Source organism: Microtus pennsylvanicus, chromosome 1 (assembly GCF_037038515.1).
Source record: "Microtus pennsylvanicus isolate mMicPen1 chromosome 1, mMicPen1.hap1, whole genome shotgun sequence".
NCBI classification, from domain to species: domain Eukaryota; kingdom Metazoa; phylum Chordata; class Mammalia; order Rodentia; family Cricetidae; genus Microtus; species Microtus pennsylvanicus.
Genome location: NC_134579.1, coordinates 46,386,041 through 46,403,359, shown reverse-complemented (window position 1 = coordinate 46,403,359; position 17,319 = coordinate 46,386,041). Strand labels below are relative to the sequence as shown.

The following is a 17,319-nucleotide window of genomic DNA, read 5'->3' as shown; positions in this document are numbered from 1 at the left end:
AGGGAAACACAATTTCAGGGTAACAAAAACAAAGGGGTAACCCACAAGGGAAGAGAACGGTGTAACTTCCCCAGCAACAGTGTACAGGAGTGTTGGTGGCCACTAATGGGCAGAGCCTGTAGAATGTCGTTTAGCTGTATACATGCTAGGGAATAGTGGCTGGACCAAAGGAAGAAGAACAAAGTATTGATGCAGAGGCTTTTACCTGTTTGTTAGGTAGATTTAAAAAAAAAAGGATTTATTTATTTATTATGTATACAGTGTTCTTCCTGCATGTATACCTGCACACCACAAGAGGGCACCAGCTCTTATTCTAGATGGTTGTGAGCCAGCATGTGGTTGCTGGAAATTGAACCCAGGCCCTCTGGAAAAAGTCTGTGCTCTTCACCTCTGAGCCATCTCTCCAGTCTGTTAGGTAGATTTTTAAAAACTAATTAATTAATTAATGTGCATTGGTGTTTTGCCTGCATGTATGTTTGTGTGAGGGTGTTGGATGCCCTGGAACTGGAGTTGCAGACAGTTGTGAGCTGCTGTGTGGGTACTGGGAATTGAACCCTGGTCCTCTGGAAGAGCAGCCAGTGCTCTTAACTGCTGAGTCATCTCTTCAGTCCCAATTTGTTAGGCAGACTAAAGGGGGGCGGGGGCAGACTCTCAGGTCCCTCTGAGCCGAGGGTACAGAGACCTGCAGCTAATACAGGATGCATTTTAAAATATCACCTGTATGTGGTGGTCCAAAGAGGCCAAAGGTTAGTTTTGGGACTTGTTTTCAGTTTGAGATTATTGTGCTTCTAACTCAAACAAAGGTCCCACCTAGTTGTCAATCAGAATTCTTCTCCCTCAAGGCTACTGTAAACAGGTGTGGCTAGTTGCCAGACCCTGTGCTCCTGAAATAGGGAAGTAGTTGGTTCCTACCTAAAACAAAAGTCTAAGGAACCAACTAAGTTCTTGTTCCCTTTATGGAAATAACTTGGGATTCTACCCAGGGAGTGGTTTGCCTACAGAGTGGTCTAGGGCACGTGTCAAGGGCGTGAGTGCTGACCCCTTGACTTTCAATTTGCGTGTTAATGCAGTCCTTTTGTTCTACTCCTACCTTTTGAAATCAGGGGTATATTAAGTTCTTGGAAATTAAACGCGAACGAATGTTCAGTACTCACTGAAATTTCCTCCTGATACTATCCTTTGTGTTTCTGCATTTTGTTATTTTTGTTCCTGTCTTGTATTGCTTCTAGATTCCCACGCCTCCACTCTGGAAGAAAGGTAATCTTGTCGGGGATGGCCCCTGACACCTGTAGGGTCTTGCAACGTAGCTCAGTTGTTGGACTGCTTGCCTAGCAGCATGGAGCCTTGGGTTTGAGTCCGTCGCGGCATAAACTGGGCATGGTGCTGTAAACGATAATCCTAGCACTCAGGAGGCTGAAGGCCGGAGGATCAGAAGCTCAAAGTTGAGGTGTTATAGATTAAGCACTGTGGGTAGGGCACTTGCCTACCACAATCACTAGAATTGGGGTTCAGTCCTTAGCACTAGTAGAGAAAACAAGCCCATGTTCAGTGCCAGCAGAGAGCAAAGACTTAGAGACAGGGACATCTGGGGTGGGGAGCATTTTACTTCATCATCAAATAAAGGAAAGCAGTGCCTCCTAGACTTGGACACCGCCAGGTTCTCTCCCGCTACAGACACGAGGCTGGAGTCACTCCAGCACTGCAGGACCTAACTGCTGCCAATCCCAGCTCCTGACTCCATCCCAGATGTGCCCCTGAGTGGCAGAATCGATGATTCAAACAGCGCCCATCCATCAGACACCCTGCCAACAGTGGATCAGATCCTGAAATCTCCCCATTCCCCACATGGAGAAACTGATGCTGAGAGAGACCACTAGGGAAGGACCACCGCTGCAGAAACTTGAATTTCCAGTCTGTAAAGCGTGACTCGGGTCAGACCAGAGTAGGCACAATTGTACCACAGGAAGATCCAGCCATTCTCTGGGTGTATTTCCACACATGCAAGACACACAGCCTGGAGTAACACAACTACCGAGCAGCTGAGCTTATTAACAGAAAGCAACCACAATTCTGAAAACCCAGGGATATGTGGCTATTACAGAAACCTCGCTTACAATGAACCTGCAAGGTCACTGGAGAGCCAGGCAATGAAACTAAAGTTTTGGAAATTTTTGGCTAAATTGGAAAAGCAGAACTCATGTGAGGAAGACTGCATCCATTCCAGAACCTATAGAGTTCAGAATTAAAGTCTTTTTCTTTAAAATATAAGTTCAGTGACTATACTTGGCAAAGAACTGTAGATTCAAAAGCTCTCATGTTAAATTAAAATTCACATGCTTTAAAGTTTCAGGTTACCACTGGGAGCCTGCTGGTTCAAACGTAAAATTGAAAATGGAGAGAGCCGGGCCTTTAATCCCAGCACTCGGAAGGCAGTAGCAGGTGGATCTCTGTAAATTTGAGACCAACCTGGTCTATAAGAGCTAGTTCCAGGACAGGCTCCAAAGCTACAGAGAAACTCTGCCTTCAAAAACAAAAACAAAACAAAACAACAACAAAAAAAAGAAAATAGAAAGCAAAGGAATGTAGTGGCTTTTCTAAATTAAAAGAAAAAAGGGCTGGGCTGGGTGATGGTGGTGGCTCATGCCAAGTATCTGCTGCCCAAATGCAAGCGAACACATTACCTTAGAAGTAATTTTTCTTCGTATGATGCCAAAAAGTTGCTCTTTTCTAAGTATTATTTGTTCTGAATTGGGGATTGATCATTTATACCCCATCTGAAAACAATACATTGATCTGTAGATAATCAAACCCAGGGTCTTGTGCCACACACATAAGCCCTTATCACTGAGTTATGCTTCAGCCTTAAATGTCATATAATTTTAGCCAGATGTAATGGTACATACTTGTGATAGCAGCAGCTCGAAGCAGCTCGAAGCAACTAGCAGGAGGCTACGTATAAAACAAAAGCAAAACAATATAAAGCTTATGTAAATTTATACAAAACAACAACTTTATATAGTTTTATATAAATTTTTTTTCTTTTTTTTTTTCTTTTTTCTTCGAGACAGGGTTTCTCTATGGTTTTGGAGCCTGTCCTGGAACTAGCTCTTGTAGACCAGGCTGGTCTCAAACTCAAAGAGATCTGCCTGCCTCTGCCTCCCGAGTGCTGGGATTAAAGGTGTGCGCCACCACTGCCCGGCTAAATTTTTATACTGTACAATTCACTGTTTCCCCCTCATAAATTATGCTTGGTAAGCTTTTAACTCAGTTGATAAAGTTAGAGTAAAATATCCAACTTTCAGGGTTTTTTCTTTTTTCTTTTAAGGCAGGGTCTATGTAGCTCTGGCTGCTTCTGTCTCCCAAGTGCTGGGATTAAAGGTGTGTGCCACCATTCATGGTCCCCCAACTTTCTTTAGATTTAATTTTTAATTATGTGCATCTAAGTGGGTATGAGTGTGGGTGCAGATGCCTGGAGAGGCCAGAGGAGGGCGTTAGATCCCTCAAGCACGAGTTACAGGTGGTGCCAGCACCTGACATGGGATCCTCTGCAGGAACAGTATGTGCTCTTCTAGCGAAGACCCCTGTCTGGCCTAACATCAGCTTTCATCTCAAATTCCTATGTTTTAGTTTCTCCCGCTACTCGGCGGAGTGTTCAGCCTCAATCATCACCGAATACTCTTCCATATGTGAAATCCTAATTTGACTTTTTCTAAGGAATGTACAGATGTGCCCCGATCATAACTGATTTACTTGAGGTGTAATGCTTAGGAATACATGCCCACCGGGAATGTGCCATGGCATCTTTTCAGACAGATGGAAAAACTTAATTATACTACTTCAGATGTGAGACAAGGTGATCTGCAGTGAAATGGGGAATGACGAGGAAAAAATTTGAGAATTCACAATGCAAAAACTGCAAAGTTTATTTTCTTAAATAAAATACTATATCCATATCCATACAAATAATTATTACAACCATTAAAATGTTACATTTAACAATAAAAATTTCAAAACTTTAAACAAGAGCATGTTTTGGAATATTCACATCCTAATACAATGCATTTGTAAAAAGATGTCAAAATAAACAGGACCTATTCTTATTTACAGCTGTAGGACAATCCTGATCCTATTATACATATCTGCTCTGTATTCCATTACAAAACACATTAGTTTCCATTAGAATTATAAACCAAGTCATTTACAGTTATAGGACACAGCGCACAGAAGACTGCTGGCTGGGTCACAGGTGCACAGGTCACACTACTGAAGCACTAAAACTTGTGTTTTCCTGGTGCTTGCCGACAGTAAGCATCAAGACCAGTGTATCTATAAATAATCTGTGAAAGTAATCATGTTCTCCTCAATTTTCAACCTTTTTAAAAAACCGAAATGAACACACACACATGCACACGCACATGCACGCGCACACACACGCAACCTGCTGAAAGTGGAAGATGTTTCCTTCACATTAACACAACTGCAGCATCTTAAGCAACACTGTCTGGTCCCTTCTCAGAAGTTCAACAGCCTGAAAATTTACCACTATCATCAAGCCCTGTGCCCAGTGACCTTAGAGACGGAAACGACTTTAAGACTTCAGGAGCAGGGGGAAGAGAGGTCTCAGAAAGAGTGAAGACAAAATTAAATGGGTCAACTTTAGTTTCCTATTACAAACTGCATGGACAACTGTACACACAACTGGGCCAAAAGGTTAAAGATTTTCTGTTTAAAAACGTGCTACAAGAGAGGTTTTGTCTATGTCTCATGAACTTTAATGACAGGTTGTGCATTCATCCAGAACAGCTTGCAGATCATGCCTGGCATTCTCAGCCTGAGCTGAGCTATGTTTATGATGCACCTGTCGACACACGTGTGACCCCCTCCCCACAAAAACAATTACCGGGCAGAGTTTATGCCAACATGGAAATGAGGATGTGGAAGGACGGCCTGCCTCACAAGCTCAGGTGCAGGTTCAGCGACACAACTTGCTAGCTACTTTGTCAACAATGGCTCAGAGGTGGTAAGGCAAGAGTGAGAAGCATCGGCTGTACTGATCACTATGTTTGGTCACACAGCATGTGCCATCTCTGTAGCTCCTTCGTTGCAGCACAGGGCCGGCTGGGTGACATGTTCTGGGATCTGGTCTCAGGAATCAGAGGCACGGTTTCAGGAAAAGGGCAGTGCCAGGGCAGAGGTGTGGGGTCAGAACCAGAAACTCTGAGCCCAAGGGTCCTCAGTGTTTTCCCAGTCCACATGGGCTGTCTCCATCTGAGCACTGTGAGCCCCACGGAGCTACTAAGAACAGCTTAGATTTTACTATAGTAGAATTCAGCCCAGCACGAGCAGAATACAGAGTATGGTCAAGCAAAAAACAAGCAAGCAAACAAAACAAACCAACAAACAAAACCCTTGCTTTTTGGTAGAACTTTGGGAAAAGAAAACAAAATGCTGACATTCAGCCTGAAAGACATCTCTAGAAAAAATTAATTTGCATATACACACTGCAAAACAACCACTTGGAGATTAAGTCCATACTAGTTTTTCTGGTCATTGGCTAATGGTTGCCCTCGAGATAGAACAGCCAAAGGCACACTTCTTCCAGTCAGTCAGTACCTAGACGACAGACCTGGAGTGCCTTTCAGGCACTGAGATACAGGCTCAGAGCTAATCTATTTTGGTTCCTTCTCTAACCTTTCCTTCCACCACAGGGGAGAAGTTTACCAACTTCAAACTAATGGCATTTTGAGGAGTTGTTGCTGTTTAAGAAAGAGGCATAGGGGACACACTACTACACACTGGTCTAATAGAGAGGGTGGGCCCAATCACATTCCAACATGGAGACATAACTGCCTCGTGGACAAAGCCAGGCTGCCTGCCATCTGCTTGATGGGAAACAGCTAAACGAGAGCTCGAGCCTACACACCTGTGTGAAGGAATGGGAAAACCCGAATCACAGTAACAGTCTCATTTTAATGTTTTCATTAAAATGTATGTCTACATTGTTTTTTTTAGTGTAAGTTTTAGCCTCTCCATGAGATGGCTAACGTTAGAAGGCAAGAGCAAGGCAAAAGAAGTTTCCTTCTTTTTTACTGACGTAAAAAGCTAACCTCCATTGCAGTTCAGCATAATTCTGACCAGTATCTGGGGACTCCCAAGGCCAGAGTTTAGAACCCCCAGCCTTCTGACATCACACCGCCACCACTGGGAATCCTGCCCTCCACTCTGACAGGGAGCGACTGCTGCCGTCTCAGAGCTGTGCTAGTGAAAACAGAAACAGAACTCCTGGAGAAATACAAGACTTATAAAAACCCATTGTCTATTAAAAACATTAAAATGGATTTATTTCATCTATAGTTGACATATTTAACAAGTTCATTGAAGTACACAAAGAGAAATCTAAAACTCTTCATCAGAACTTAACTTTGGAATGCCCAAAGGAACAGAGCACGTTTAGTGATCCTGTATGATCAACAGTCAGAACAAAATGCGCTAATCAATGACTCTCACTTAGGAGGCAGACATGATCTTGTGTACTTCCAGAAATTACAAAGCTATCTGTGGAAATGCTTTACACAGTCATGTTAAAAGGTTAGGACAACATGAAACTTATAACCAAATTTGACTGCATTTTCTGCCATTACTTCAACAAAAGTTTTATCTTGATATTACCAGAAACCATTTAAGTTTCATCCCCAAATCATTTAGCTTTAATTATTAACACTAATAAGAACCCAGACTTTTAAACCAAGTGCAAACTCTTTCTCATCCGAGTCCATGCATGAAATGATCTCTAACACACAAGCGCATTATGTATTTAATTAGGGCCACATGTGAGCAGGAGCCAATTATTTGCAGACTTTTACATCTCACAGAAGGCTGAGATTCAGACAACCTCACAGTACTCTTCTCGGCATGAAAACCCTGACAATGCAATGCTATCTCAGGACAGAGCTGAGCTGCAGACAACCAAATAAAAATAACCCAAAGTCTTAACAGGCTTAGGCCTTAGTGCCACAGTCACAAATGGAGCTTCTCTGCTGGGTGGTGGGGCGCACCTTGAGTCGCACTACCTAGGAGGCTGAGGTGGAAGTTCTGCTTAAGCCCAGGAATTCCGGGCCAGTCTGGACAACAGAGCAAGACCCCTGTCTCAGAAACACAACACAAAACTGGAGTTTCTCCACAGCATGCAACCTTGGATCCAATAACGCAAGCCTGCCCTTCCAAACTCAAGAGCCATCATGATGTAAGGACGCACGTGTGAAAGACGGCCACTAAGAGAAGGGGGAGGGAGGGGGATCGGCCATACACAACATTACCTTTAATGAACTTGGCAAACTGGGCCTTCAAATACAAAGACCACTCTGCATATTAATGCTTAAAGCAATTCATAAATGATTCTTTTTCCTCAGCAACCTTTCTATTGTGGTGTACATGAGTTAAGTAATGCAACTGTGAACTTCTCTTCTCCCCCAGGAACACTAAGTGGGAGGAAACAAGGGGTTTGCTCTGTTCACCAGGAAGGGTGATTTCGGGCAACAGAAACTGACAAGGCACAAGAAGCCCTTTGCTGGGCCCTTAGGCAGGCATTCGGTGGCGACTGCTCTGACTAGGGCTCTGACCAGACTAGTACAAAATGAAAACAAACCAAAGGAAAAAACCCAAACCCTCTGTGGCCCTTGGGCTCGCTTCTACTAAGACAACGGGCCATCTCTGCATCCGTCCTTCTCTCTCCAGTTTTTACCAGAATGGAGCAACAGTTGAGAGCTAAGAGTTTAAATGGTTTAAAAAAAAATTCAGCACATAAGTTTTTTTTCTTAGTTTTAAGTTCTCAAGACTTAATATATGCTTTAAAATTAATTACTAATTCAGTGGTGTTTAAAAACATCTACAGCAGAACCCTTTTCCTCCTATCAAGGTGCCTTGTCCAACCTTGATATTAGGGTTTCTGTAGTTTTATTGTAACTTGTTATGCAGTGTTTGGTTGATATCCCTGGGAAGCTCCCCCCCTTCTTTTTTGAAGGGAAATGGAGAAGTGGATCTAGAGGATAGAGAGGTGGAGGAGGTGGGATGGAGGGAGGGGAAACTGCAGTTGGGATGTAATGTATGAGAGAATAATAATATTAATAATAATCTTTTAAGAAACTCCAGCATGCTTTAGAGCAGGGGTTCTCAACCTGTGGGGCTCAAATAACCTTTCACAGGGGTTGCCTAAGACTCTTGGAAAACAGCAATTTACATCATGATTCATAACAGTAGCAAAGTTACAGTTATGAAGTAGCAATGAAAATAATTTTATGGTTGGGGGTCACCCCAGCATGAGGAACACAGTATTAAGGGTCGCGTTAGGAAGGATGAGAACCACTGCTATAGAGCAAGCCTCGATTTCCCATTTGCAGATGGCAGTCCTGCTGTCTTTTCCAATTTGTTCACTTTTAACTGAGATGAGACTATGCCTGTTTACCATGTACAATGTGATCTGCATCTCCAATAGCAAGGACAGGCTAGACTTGGGAACCTGCTTTCACACGCACTCGCACTCACGAACTCAGATACACAGAGAATGTGTTTTTGTGAAGCACCATTTTATACCTACAAGAAAAATAATGAATTCATTTTCTTATTATAATTGTTATGAAGAACAATAATGCAATTTACAATGTAATATTTAATATAAATAATCAGCAAATGAAAATACTGAGACAGCTTAAACCCCTATTCAGAAGTATCTGAAAAGGCTCAAAAGTGTCTTCTAAACACAGTATTCACTGAGCAGTTCTAATATTTAAATGATTGTAAATTAATTTATTTCCAGACCAAATAAATAGAATGAAGAGAGAATACTACATCAACTCAACTGATGAAGCACTAATCACTAGGTGACCCTAGGAAAAGCCACAATACAATGTCTGTTATTCTTTGGCCTAATGCAAAACCCAAGTACTAAGTGTTCTGTATTTTATCTTTGCTTTGTATTTTTAAGGCTCATTGTCTTAGGAAGACTTTTACTTTCCATGATCTTGGCACATTAAAGGATAATGTGACTCCCTATTTTGAAGAACAAGACATGAAATTTAGGTAGTTTGCTAAAATTATAATTAAGAAAGAAGTCTCTGTAACCAAGTTCAGGAGTCAAACACTTCATATATTTTTTATCTGCTTGATTTTATGTATGGGAATTTAGCCTACTATCAATTTATCACCTGCCGTGGCTGAGAATTGTTAGGTGTTGACATCACCGAGTGATGAATCACGTTTTTTCATGTTGCTTTTACTTTTGGATTTGCAAACCAACTATCTCGACTATCTATCTTATAACTTATCAACAACTGATTTTAGAATCTCAGCTCCTTCCTACCATCCAGCATGTGCCAAGATCTCTTCAACTTCTTGTTGGTTAGTACTTAGGGAATAAAAGATTTAAAAGTCAAACTTGGAAAGGTAAATCATTTAGATGATCAAAGAAAGTACATCACTCAGAAATAAGAGGTGATTGTTTTGACAACCCCAGTGTATGCATCTTCTCTGACATGGCTCCCTTATAATCAGAAGCTAACTGAAAAATGGTTATCCAAAACAAAGACACATACCCACACAAACTCCCCCAATGCACACGTGTACATACAAGAACAGCTGTCAACTCAATCCGAACCTTCGCATTTAGTCTCTCTGGATTTAAACAGCCGAGCTGCAATCATGACCTAAGATATGGCTTATGTTGTGAGCAGGTCTGTTTGAGGACTGCTTGGAGGAGTCAGAAGCAGAGGAATTTGCTATGGTGAGCAAAGGTGACATCGCTGAGCCATCAGGAAGAGCTGTTGCTATTTCCGGAAACAATGATGTCATATTGAAATTGGATAGGTGAGAGTTGGCCATATGCATTGGCGGCATCTCAGGGAGAAGGGGAAAGCTTGGCTGAGCGAAGCCAACGGGTCTGGGAGGAGATAAAATGGATCCAAATCGGTTGTTTAAACTTCCACTGTTTACTTTCTCTGTGCTAGGATTGGAGAACATTTGATTAGAAAAATAAGGGATTGAAATGTCATTGGACAGAGTAGGATGAGCAGGAGAATAGGGGGGGTAGAAGGAAGGTAGAGTGTTTTGGGGATCTACTGGGATGAGAGCTGGAGTTCGTGTGGCACTAGGTTGGGTAACCTGTGGAATGAAGGAAGTATTCGCATTTATTGGTGGATTCATGCCACCCTCGGGAATAAAAGGAAAACCAAAATTTTGTGACAGCGTATGCTGGTCAGGACCTGAATTATCGTTAGGGACTTGTGGACTCTCGGGCATGAAACGAACAATACCGCCTCTCTTTTCTGCAGCAGGTTGCTGACGTCCGAGAATCATGCTGCCGCCAGCAGGGAGAGGAAGGTGAGGAAGACTTGGGTCAAAGACACTACTGTGTCTTTGATTTCCAGATCTATTCCTTTCGGGTTGGCGGATTTTGGAACCACTGCTGTCTTGCAGGGGATGTCTTGACCTCTGGGCAACTGAAGAGTTAGCCTGACGTACAGGAGGCCCTTGGTCAGCATTTCCATGAGACACAGATGGGTGTGGCAAAGTTGGCCTTGCAACCCCATGCATGTTGGATGTGACCGGAGGAGGGTTCATGTGGCTCTTGGTCCCATGACTGTCAGTAATTCTCATGGGATTGGACTTCTGCACAGAAACATTGGGACTTGTGTTTCGACCTTGAATATCTCCTGAGGAAGAGGAACTTGAAAAAGGAATATTCAAAGTGCTGTTCCTGGTGTTAATTGCACCTAAAGACATGTCACAACTCTCCCTATTCTGACTTTCACTCTCTCTTCTAATATGAACACTTTCACGGGTTGGAGGACAATTATATTCAATTGTTGAAGATGGACCACATTGTGTATTCCTTGGATGTTCTGAGAGTGACCTTTGGCTCCCAATGACCTGGTCACCAAGGTGAGGAGCAAGTAAACTCTGCATGAAACTCTGGTGACACGTGTTCTCACTGTCCCTTGGTGGGACAGCATTTCCTGCTGGGACACTTTGAACTGGTGGATAAGATAACCTCTTTTGTCGGTCGATTGGTGGTGGGCCAGTGTTCTGACTAATTCGAAAAGCCTGTGACTGCATACTTCTCAGTGACGGCACAGGGTTACCTATTTCATTATTTCTTGAAGATTGAACTTCAAAATTACTCTGGGGCTGTTGGCTGGCTCCCGCTGGTTTGAATGTCTGACAATCAGGAAGAGGGACAGCATGGTCCATGCGACCCTGCATATTATGAAGTGCCAAGCTTTTATTTCTGGGAACATCAATATAACTTCTCATTTCAAGCTGATCTGAAACCCTTGAGCCCTGAATCGACATGCCCATTCTCTGTTCCGAAGTTGAAGATGACTTTCCAATGAGAGCCTCAGCAGAGTAACTGGACACTCGGTTTCTCTCTGGCCTGTGTGGAGCACAGGTCATGTCTGAAGACCTGGTCACAATACTGGGTTGGGACACCATTTGCTGCTCTAAGCCTCTTGGCGGCAAAAGCCTCTGCATTGGATTATGACTAGATACATGGTCAGAAGAAACTGCTGAACCCTGCTGTCTGCTTCCAACATCCTGTTGCTGGTGCAAAATCTCTTGACTGATGTGGTTCTGGGCATGGTTATGGTGACCCCGGCCAGTTGAAGAGTTTTCACAGCTCTTCTCTGGCTGGGAACTTGCAAAGTGTTGCTGCATCTGTTGCTGCATCTGCGGATGGTGAGGATGTGGCTGACTACTCTTGGGTCTTGACTGGTCAGTCCCATGGTGTTTTGGTTGTAAGGACAGCTGAGAGGCAGGAGTGCCCTGAACGAGATTTCTCTTCTTCTGCATCTGAACTTCCTGTTGTAGAGTTCTCTGCTGGTGCACAATATGGGGCTGGGAGTGGACAGCACTGTCTGCATGAGGCACATGATGCTGCAGCTGATATAAGTGATGCCTCTCTCTTAACTGCCCTGCTTGCTGCTGCTGCTGCTGCTGTTGCTGCTGCTTGATGTAGAGATGGTTGGTGTGAAGGTGAGACACCGCTTGAGCTGGTACATGCTGCTGCAGGGCCTGCAGATGTTGACTTGCCTGAGTTTGTTGCTGCTGCTCAGCAACTGGAGGCTGAGAACCACACTGAACTTCAGTCTGCCTCAATGCAGGCGCCACAAAGTTGTTACCAGGAGGGAAAAGCCGTGTAAGGCCGTCTCCATGAGCTGGGTTGCTAGCAGGAACAACTGAGTTTGAAGAGTTGGTGGGGATCTGACTCCCCATCATTTGAGTTTGATCAGGAATGCTGTCTGGGGTCCGGCTCATCAGGGGCATACTTTCAAGCCTCAGAGGGGCTGGCTGACAGTGCTTTTGCCGTTTGGCTGAAGACAGTAGAAGATCATCTTGTACAGCGCGTTTTGCAGAATCTTTCCGGCTCTCCTGACTCGGCTTCGAGCGGGGTTCTTGAGCCTGTGGATTTGGTACAGCACTACTCATGCTGTTCAGCTGTTCCTGGGGATAGTCTGTCATCAGAGGTGGTGCAGGAGGCTGGCTGCTATAAGAGCTGGATACAACAGGCATATTAACAGTTACAGGAATAGATGTTTGCTCGGAAGTCTGCGATAACCCCGTGCAGCTGACCAGAGGATGGCTGACGTTGCTTTGATGGACAAGATTATTCACACTTAAACTGGTCAAACTTGGCGGCTGAGAGGCTGGCACCTGCAAGGAGGCATTTGATGATTTAATTCCCAGAGAACAGCTCGGTTTTTCGAGAGGCCTATTGACTGTGACTTCCACTGAATCCTGAGAGTTAAATTCATTTGGTGTTGTATCTGCCGGTCCCGTGCAAGGCTCCTTACGGATCTGTGTTTTAAAAGGCTGCTCTCCTTCTAAAGAGGTTTCAGAAGACTTGGAAGTAACCTCCCTCATCTCAGTCTGTGTGCTAACCCTTCCCTTCTCAATGTTCTCCTGGTCCAAAATAGCTCTTGCTGCCAGGGCTACGATGTCGGTTTGCTCTGCAAAGGTACAGCTGTCGCATGTATTGGCTGTTGTACTGTTGGTCACGTCTTCACGAGCTGTTTCGGGAAGCATGGATGCAACCGAGAAACTACGACTGCTGCCAGAGCTGGTTGACATGGGAGAGTCAGCCTGCCTGCTGGTGAGCAAGGAACCGCTGATAACCTCTTGATCAGGGAGACAGGAGTGGTGCTGTGGAGGGTCTCTGTCATCGTTTATCAGTAACAGTTCCTGCTTGGGATGCAAACCAACATTAGAATCACCTATCTTAGAATTATCTGGAGAAAAATCTGGATGATCCATCTGAACAGAAAGAGATGGTTTCTGAAGGTCTTTTTCTTTAGTAAGATCAGATAGCAGCATTGTTAGACCTTGTCCCTTTAAAGGCCCTGCTGCTTGCATGGTGTCCAGTGAATTCTGCTGAATGGGGCAAGGTTCTGCCGCAATTTCTACTTCAGAAATACAGTCAGCACTTGAAGTGCTTGTAGTTGATGACATACCAGAAACCTGAGAAACCAAAATCTGGGACTCGATAGGAGATGGACTCAACACATTGGCTGAAGTACAGGAGTTTGTAGCACTGGACAAGGCTACAGTAGTTGGTGGTGTGCCCTGAGATGTCTCTTGCAAGATGGGAGGAGAATCTTTGGATTTTGCTGGGGCCACTGCAAACTGTTCATTTGTTTCCGAGTCTTGGGAGGATGAGCTACAGTCCCCTGCTGACTTAGGTTTGGACACAGACTCAGGGATTACTGATTCAGAATTCAGAATGTCCAAAGAATGTGAAGCAGAAATACTAACACTCTTTGCCTGGGATACAGCAACAGATGGGAGGCCACCAGGGAGGCTGTTCAGCAGTCCATCATTACACGATGGCTCTGCCGAGCTGTCTGTTCTGGGACCATCTAGCTTGCCCACATCTCTGACTGAATTCAGGGGACATGCTGGCTTGTTAGCTGCTAAGTGTTTCTTGGCACCTGGCTTCTTGTTCGGTCTTTTTGATTTCATGGTAGAGGGCAAACAAGTGACAGTGTTTGCTGAGGAAGCTGTTGCAAGACTGTACGTACTGGGTAGTGTGGCTGAATTATCTGTTGTCATGGTAGGTGCTACAGTGGTTAGTGACAGACAGTTAGCTGGGCTGAGCTGACTGTTTACAGAAGTCTGAGGATTAGCAGACTGGCTGATAGACAACTGTACACAGCTTTGCCCAGCCATCTGCGATATGCTTTGATTGAGGCTGGCCAAAGCCCCAAATGTGTTCAGGGCAACATTGGTATTTGGATCTTCGCTGGTGGTAGGTTGAATAATTTGCATAGGGCTTTGATTTGTAGTTCCTGATGAAGACATGACAGGTTGCAAAGCAAAGAGCTGCCCATTTAAAGAAATGGTTTGAGGCTGCTGTTGGTTTGACATGGTAACAGAAAAAGTTTGGGTTGAGTTAGATATGGATAAAGATGAAGGTCTTGGTAATATGTGGACAAGATGCTTTCCTCCAAAAGTCTGTGGGGCTGGCACATTATTATGAGACCCTATTATAGCACTGGCTCCATTAACAGGAAGTCGAACAGGACCAGAATGGGGAGCAGAGAGGAGTGGCAATGGGTTCTGATTGGCTGCCTGTATGATGACAATCTGTTGGCCTACTGTTTGGTTGGGAACCTCTGCCCTCATCACTGCTGGGCATGGGGTTGTGCTGGGTGGCTGAAGAATGATGACATTTTGGTTACCTGGAGCCGCAGTGACAGCTGACCCAACTGGCTGAGCCATCTGAATCACTTGCATTGTTGAATTCAAGGGAAGGATATTTTTTGGAGGCTGAGATTTAACTTGTGGCTGGGCAATTGGTGGCTGCATAGGTAAGGGTGGACACGAAGGCAAAGTGACCACTACTTGCTCAACTGGCGGCCTATCTGCTGGAAGGGAATTATTTAAAGTGATGGCTGTAGCCACATGGTTATGGAGGCTTGGGGTAGGGTTGGTATCAGACTCATTTAATACTGGAGTCACAGCAGAAGACGGTGCCTGGCTTAAAGGCTGAATAGTGTTTCCAGCCATTTGCAAAGTAGTCCATGTTGTCTGTGTGTTTCCAGCTGAAGAGATTCGGGTAAGGCTATTGATGTTTTTCAAATCTGAAGCACTAACACTTGAAGAAGGCAAAGAACAAGAAAGAGTCCAACCACTGTCCAAAGGATTTGCAGAAAGACTGCTCACTGGGAGGGTGGTCTTCACTACTCTGCTGGGAGCTGGTGCCACCACTGTCGTTGTAGTTGTTGAGTCTGCTGCCTTGCTAATGCTCACTGAAGAAGAATCGCCTGTAGACCTGGGAGGGCCAGGGCTTACTGTGGTGGTAACGGACACAACAATGGTGTTCTGCAAATCTCCACTGAACTCCTGCACACTCGGGCCAGATCTGGTTCCATGATGCACTTTAGAGGCAGTTGCCGAGCTGCTGGAGGAGGTGCTTGTGACACACACAACTGTTTGCTTTGATGATTTAGGGCTCTCTTGCCCACTGCTATTTTCTGAAGCATTTTGATCATTTAAGCATGTGTGCAAGGAATGATGTTGGTGAGGGTCAGGGCCAACTGAAACAGTGATCAGTGAGCCACCACTGGCACCAAGCACACTTGATTGGCTTTCGGAAGTAGAAAGTTCGAGAATATTTTGAGCAGAAATGGCAGCGGGAAGACAAAGGGGAACAGGCTGGTTGGCAGCCAGCGCAGACACTGTAGTCTGATGCCACGGCTTGTTTTCAGAAGGGTAAACTCCAGAAATAGACACAGGAGTCACAAGCTTGCAGGTCCTCTGCACTGGCACCACATTGGCGGTCTGCTTTTGCAAGCTGTGACCAACATTAAAGGTTATTCCCTGAACGGCTGTCCCCTGGCTGTTTCCCCCAGGCTGGCTCCCATTGGAATAAACAATGATGTTTTTCTGGACCTGGTCACTCGGAATAACAACCGACACCTTTGAGTTTTTCAGATTTCCTTTCCAGTGGATTGTGGGGTCATCATATAAACATATGTCATTTGCTTTCAATAATTCAATATATCGGCCATTTTCTTTTTGGATTTCTTCCAGTTGTTTTCGTAGCTTTTTAATTTCTTCAGCTAAAATATTAGAAATGAAGATGTAAAATTACTGGTGAATGTCAGTGATTATAACAACTTAAGCAAAAATATATGTGCTAAGCCACTAATTCCAATTCTAGCCTTCAAAGGCCTTAGCAGAGCCATGAGCTCTCTGCTATGAGGTTTTCTTCTAAGACTGACACCCCAAGCCTTCTTTATATTCCTTTTAAACTATACCTTTAAAGGACAACCACTAAAAATCTCCTAAAGTGTACAAGTCTCAACATTCCCAATACAAAATTTCCCAGTAGCATAGATAGCTAAAAGATGAAACAGGGGAACACAGGCTGATTCCTGGGAACATGCTTTTGATAAGCTGAAAGCTCTTTGCTCAGGGTTACCACAACTGACAGGCCTCTTAAATGAACCCTACGGAATGCAAAGGTTACATTTGAGCTGAAAAGGCTTCAGCCTGATATAGTAGCCCAAGGGTGGCCAGAATGTAATAGATAGATATCCTCACAGCTACCATGGATGACACCTGTTTTATTATCAAGGCTGATTGGTATAATTCTTAATTCTGCTAATGTCCCATCTGACTAACAAAACCAGGTTAAAACCATGTTAGACACTACCATCCCTTTTGGCAGATAGCTCTGGAATGGGAGCTCTGAATTTTCAGAGTTGGATCTTTTGTGCTGTAGGGGTCCACAGGTTGAGTACTATTCCACCTTGACTAAAGGTCAGAGAGTTTGAGTTTATTTTTACTCTTTCAAAGTTATTGACAATAGCTGTGGCTACAAACAAGAGATCCTGGCCTTGGCTGTCCAGGAACTTGTAACCAGGCTGGCCTTGAACTCACAGAAATTCACCTGCTTCTCTCGGCCTCCTGAGTGCTAGGATTAAAGGCATGCACCACCATCACCCAGCTAACCAATGGTTTTTAAACCAAGGACCAGAACTGCAGGACTCTGATTACTGACCAAAGAAATGGGCAGATATCTAGTACTAGGTAAAGAAGTGACATTCTGAAGTGATTGGAAGGTCACTACTAAATTATAATATTACATATAATCATGTTATATATATATATATATATTCTCTCTCTCTCTCTCTCTCTCTCTCTCTCTCTCTCTCTCTCTCTCTCTCTCTGTGTGTGTGTGTGTGTGTGCGCGCGCTCGCGCGCGTGTGTGTAAACCCTGTAAGATTCTTATCTGGCTAGAAGCTTTCTGATAAAGCATACCATTGT

At 44.1% G+C, this 17,319-nt stretch overlaps 1 protein-coding gene across 2 annotated transcripts in view; it reads right to left on the bottom strand.

Annotated features, from left to right (window-relative positions):
- Positions 1-3,898: 3,898 nt before the first annotated feature.
- The window catches only part of Usf3 (upstream transcription factor family member 3), a 50,332-nt gene continuing 36,911 nt past the window's right edge, over positions 3,899-17,319 (bottom strand). For both annotated transcript variants that reach the window (XM_075963272.1, XM_075963281.1), the window contains one exon: positions 3,899-16,109. In XM_075963272.1, the coding sequence (XP_075819387.1) occupies positions 9,673-16,109 (6,437 nt within the window). In that variant the 3' untranslated portion in view covers positions 3,899-9,672. The remainder of the gene's footprint in view (positions 16,110-17,319) is intronic.